Source organism: Cryptomeria japonica, chromosome 8, assembly GCF_030272615.1.
Source record: "Cryptomeria japonica chromosome 8, Sugi_1.0, whole genome shotgun sequence".
Classification (NCBI taxonomy): domain Eukaryota; kingdom Viridiplantae; phylum Streptophyta; class Pinopsida; order Cupressales; family Cupressaceae; genus Cryptomeria; species Cryptomeria japonica.
The window spans coordinates 439347198-439353197 of NC_081412.1; the positions used below are offsets into that span (position 1 = coordinate 439347198).

Consider the following 6000-nt stretch of genomic DNA (forward strand, 5'->3'; position numbering starts at 1 on the left):
TGCCTCTTGTGGATAAAGTAGATTGGCCCAAGAGACGGTTCTAGTCCTGATTGGACGTTCCTGATTCTTGTGGACTAAGTAAAACATATCTACATATGTATGCTTGTATCTATCCATGTGACTACTTCATGTATACTTCGTGTTTCATGTGTATACTCTGTGTTTTAAGTGTATTCTATGTGTCTTCATGCATTCATGTGTATATTTTGTGTTGCTTCATATATTCCTATGTATACTTTGTATTTTATTTAGGAAATGACTCAGTTTAAAAAAACTGTCAATTGCTTGAGGACAAGCAATCTTGAGTGGGGAGGGCTGTAATGTCCCATTTCTGAACTAAGGATCGGATAATAAATAATAATTAAACTAAAATTAAAAGAAAATAAATATAAATAAGTAATAATAAAGGAGACTGATAAACAAAAGATAGCGACTAAAATATATTATGGAACCATAGTAGCTATCGAATACAAGGAAGAAGACTTGGAAGAAAACATTGACGTAATATCCTTACCATGTGTTATCATTAAAGCAATATTTGTATCAGCATATCTCAACCTACTAGGAAAGTCAGCAAAAGATATTGAAATTGGCCATCAAACCAAGGAGAATATTATATCATCAATTAATCATTAAACAATTGGTGGCATTGACATTATAGATCTTATGACAGCGATTGGCCAATTCAAACATAAGGGATAATCCGATAAGAGGATGTCATGAACATCAGATTCACAGGAAGTCAATCAATACCCAGTCATCCCCTCAATTCACAACAATAATTTTCTACGATTTAAGAATTGCAGTCATCAATGAGAGACGAAATATTTAATATTAAACTCATGATTAATAACCCGATCCAGCAAGCTAAACGTATGTTAAGATATACGATTAGTTCATAATGGAAAGTCATGATCTCTTAATGAAGAGTCACAACTATCAACGGGAGGACAGAATAAAGTATATAATGCAGATCAAATTCATTCAATCCGGATCATCATGGAATTCGGAGTATGCAGATTCAAGGGGAGGTTATCCACTAGCAGATAGAAGATCAGGTCACATATCCATAGTGAATTCAATCAGAAACAACTATCCATACATCGCATAAGCCATTAAATGTGAATATCTGAAACAACGACACTTATAGATCGAACATCTTTATTTCTCATTCCTTTGTGGATTCGCTCACATGGAGCAAGCAGCCTTTGACATTTGGATGTACATTTACCAGCGAAACATATCAGGCACATAGCCTATCTGATTTTCTATAAGTCACAAGATAAAAGGGGCAACCATTCATTCCTGAAGGTTGTATAGAATCACTACCTCATCATAGATATCAGACAAGCATTCATAGATTGAAGGTCTTATCAGACCAATACAGTATACTATTGCATACATCAACAGTCTTAATCAGAGACAGCAAAACTAAGCAACGTAGTTTACGCTGTCATATCAAAGACAACAGAGATGCTCTATCCATGCTCAACATTGATTACATTGCACTAATCATAGCAGATACGATATTCATAAGGAATTTGAGGTTTGGATAAGAAAGAAGTCCCTTGCAATTGATTTTCAAGTTAATTGTTCCCTTATTTTTGAGTATTAACATAAGGGGGACATTACATCATCCGCTGCCTTTCATCACTTTCCATCTCTAATTTCAACTTGGCAAAGTCCACCTTTGAGCCTTCTTTTTATGAAATACGGTTTGATATCTGAAAAACTAGGTCACATAGTTAATAAAATATTCTCAATAAGTCAAATCTTCTTCTGTGTGCTCCTCTTTCAAGAACAAGTTAATACTGCATAATTATATGGGAGCTTGCTGTTACCAGGGTTGTGGTTTACTGAATTGCTCGATGAACTCTTGTACATTTCACCAGCGCTTCACTTCAGTACATTATGCCTAATAGAAAAATAAGAGCAACCACATGTCCCAGGCAGCTTTAGCTAAGTAATTGCCTTAAAATAGCAACTGGCATTTGTTCCAAGTAAAGAGCAATCAATTTGAGGTGGAAGATAGCTGAAAAAGACAACTCCACAATATCTACATGTGAGTTGCAAATACCTAGCATAAGATGAATTCTAGAAGTTTTTTCCAATATCACTACTAACAACTAGGATTATATAACTTGAGACAAGTAAACAGCATCATTTGAGAGGGAAGAGAAGAAAAATATTGAGAATGTGACTGTGCATCTCTTGCAGCCACACCATAAATTTTTATGCACATACATATAATTTAATATATTACTATGTTTGGAAGGCATTAGGAATTAAATGAATATCACTAACAAACAATTAAACGTTATCATCAAGTTAGATTGAACTTTCCAGATGCAACAAAGAAACGGTCTGATAAAGATTAAGCTAATCTGTTGGAAGAAAAGAGAAAATCTCACATTGATTTGAAGAGTCTCTCCCCTTGATGTATCAACAATAAGCTCACTCTCAGTCACGGGATGGAGGAACATTGCTGTAACATTAAAAACAGACGGTTGAATGAATGCTCAACTATTTATTATCATTGACAATTTGAAAAGGCAAAAATGAAAAACCCTAACATCTGATTCAAGAATAAAAATATCCTCACATATATCGACCAGCCATGAAAAGTACAATTAACAAACAAATAGCACATGCACATCAAATTAGAATACTCAGAAGCACCCTTGGATGTATATAAAGAGTGAGTACTCTCAGAACTCAGAAGCAACCATATTCAACAAAAAAATAGCTTAAGGTTCAAATAAAGATGAGCAACAAAATACATTAGGCAAGATGCGTTCTAAGGATGTCACCTCAATACAGTTAACAACAGCAGCACTCCAATCGAGGACCAAAATCAAACTATAAAAGACATGCCAAAGAATTAAAAATACATAAAATCCCACATCGAAACACGACGTTTATGGCATATTCAATGAACTAGGCCAGATACAAGCCTCGGATTAATTTGACATAAAAAGAAACCTCTCGGTTGGGACAACTGAAGAGACGATTATGCATTACGGGAATTCGCCAAACAATATTAAAGTAAATAAAAAGCATTAATATATTAAAGAAACTTTTTTGTGTATTACTGTAACAGGTCTTGTGCCCTTACAAAACTTTTAGCAATTTAGTCTTTAAATCGTTCCCGAGCAAACCATTATTCGGCATCCAACAAGCAAAAAAAAATTCAATTTCGTCATCACTAAAACCACTCAACGTCCAACTATGTGCAAAGGGAACAATTCTTCTATTACACCAATTTAGATTCCATGAGAATCCCATTAAATCAATTGTGACCAAACAGATGAGCTAAAATAAAGATAGAGGAAGACGAACAAAACTTACCCAACTCGGATAAGAAAAGCAGGACCATCATTATGGAGGAGACGAGGGTAATGACGCCGCCTGATAGAGTCCTGCTGTAAAAATCCTCATTGATCTTTGGATAGGCATCCAGCTGCCTAAGTCTGTTCATTACCTGCATTTTTATTCAATATTTTTTTTCCAAATCCTTCCTTTTCCCCTGCTGTTTGATGAAATTTATCTTGATTCCTAAGATCTTCCCTCTTATTTGACCTACTTTTTGTTCTGCTTGACTTTGTCAGATTATGAACAATCGAGACAATTGGGATTTGCCTGCAACACCAGTGCCCTTCTGTGCTCCTTTTACTTCTTTCCCGAGTCTATTGCTATTATTTCTTAAATACATCGAACGGGGATATTTCACAGCCCAATTGCGGCCGCCTAAAATGCATGTTGTTCATCAAAGACCCGGCCGAGCCAAAGTTCACATGGAGTACATACCTCTTTTGGCTATTTAAAAGCTCAAATAATTTCATGAAAAAAAATTTAAGATTATTCTTATAATTTTAAATTTTAAATTTTAAATATTTTCATTTGTTTTAATCAACCAAAGGTATAAAAATAAATAATTCGAGAATATGTTTTTATTTATAAAAAGGTCAACACAATGGTAACCGTCATGGACAAAAGAGTGGATCAACGACTTATTATTGAAAGGAAATAAACCACCTTCTAAGGATTTTTTTAATAAGGGTTATAAATGTTAATAAGATAGATGGATCAAATATATGATTGTTTTATGTTTTTTTTGGATAGAATTTTGTTTCTCATTTTGATAATTGTCATTATGTTTTTCAATTGTGATCGTGTTAGTTTCTATAAATTTATAAAACCAAATTGTTTTCTAGACATTGGAATGGAGAATTTAGTGTTGAAGAATATTTTTAGTCCATTGTATAAATGTTGAAGCTTGGAATGGACAATGAAGATCATTATTGAATATAAATATAGATAAGAAACTAGCATACTATTTTTAGAGAAACATATGCCAAGTGGGCCAATAGATATCTTTGATTTAAATTTACGATTAGGGTTAAAGTTAGAATTACTATTAGTGTTAGTTTTAGGATTAAGGTTGTGATTATAGTTAGGGTTTTAATTAGAGTTACAATTGAATCAATGTTCAATGGGGATTAAGGTTAGGGTATTGTTCAACTAGGGTTATGGTATGATTAGTGTTAGGGTTAGAATCCAATTTTGATCAATGTTTGATTATGCTTAGGATTAGATTTTAGTTACCATTTATGTTCAATTAGATTGTATTGCCCTTTAAATGTGAATAAATAATAATGTAATAAATAAAGAAAGAAATTGTCACAATATTTTTCAAATATGAATTTTATTATATAATTAAACTAAATTATAATTTCTAAATTCTTAAAAGCTTTATTATCTATTTTTTAATAATTAAATTATAGTGATTATCTAATACAAATGAATTAAATAGAATAATATTTGTATTTAAATATAAATCAACAATTACTAATTACAATTTTAGAATTAGTTAAAGATTAATATCTAGATTTAAAAGCAACTTTCTATATGAAAATAATTTCATATTCTAAAATTTAGATCAAAAGCAACTTTCTATTCTATTTTTTTCTTCTTCTTTTTCATGCAAATCACTTCATATTCTAGCACTAAACTAAGTTTTAATTTTCTAATGGTTTGAAAATTAAATAAAATTAAATATTTATTTGAGATAATAAAATAAGAACTAATTATCAAAACAATATTATGTAATTATTAATTAAATTGTACTCTACAAATATTGACAAAAAAATCACAAAGTAAAGCTCTAATTGCATACTAATCTTACATTTAAAAGAGTTTGTTGAACTAAAACCCAAGCTTCAAACAACATATATTTATGCATAATTTAAGCCGATCTAGTTCTAAATTTATCGATGTATCAAACATTAACTTATAAATCCAACAAACATTAACCTTTGAATTTGCAATAAACAATATTGAGCATCTAGGGGGGCTATTACTTGGTGTGTTGCATGGAGATATGAAAAAAGTTAATATCCTTATGATGCATGGTATTATCCATGAGATATCCAAAAAAAATGATACATGATAATTTAGACCAACCATAAAAATTAACAAACCATCACATCAACATTAAAGACCACATTCACTAAACAGAACCTACAATACAATAAAAATGCAGTAAAGATTATCAACAATAATTTGTTTAATGGAACAAGATCAAGTAGATTTTAAGTCGTTGAGGCTTTCATGATGGAGAGCAATGTTCAATTTCCCAAAAATAATTAAATTAGATAAACTATTTGTTGTTGAGATACCCAACGTACAAGGCCAAGTGAATATCTTAAGTGAGCTTGATGCCAAAAGACCATAAACTAAATTCACTTCCTTAACAATTCTAAAGGTCAAACAAGACAACTTACATAAACTATAAAATAAACACTTCCATCAATTTCATAAGATAAGTAATTCAATGGTAACTTCTAATCACTACACTTAATGTTCAATTTGTGTCTCCTTGAGGGTACTACTACTACAATTTTATTTGTGCAAGTGTGAACCTAAGAAAGCCAGAGAGAGTTAGGCTACAAAGGAACTTGCCAAATCTCTAGCTAAAAATCTTGGAAAGATACCACCAGT

General features: G+C 31.6%; 1 protein-coding gene across 1 annotated transcript in view; it reads right to left on the reverse strand.

The window, feature by feature from the left end:
- The window catches only part of LOC131052230 (uncharacterized), a 66159-nt gene extending 62362 nt beyond the window's left edge, over window positions 1-3797 (reverse strand). Inside the window, exons 1-2 of the mRNA XM_057986849.2 lie at window positions 3349-3797; window positions 2412-2485 (exon numbers count right to left, since the gene is read on the reverse strand). Coding sequence (XP_057842832.1) covers window positions 2412-2485; window positions 3349-3487 — 213 coding nt within the window. The 5' untranslated portion in view covers window positions 3488-3797. The remainder of the gene's footprint in view (window positions 1-2411; window positions 2486-3348) is intronic.
- Between the last annotated feature and the right edge of the window lie 2203 nt (window positions 3798-6000).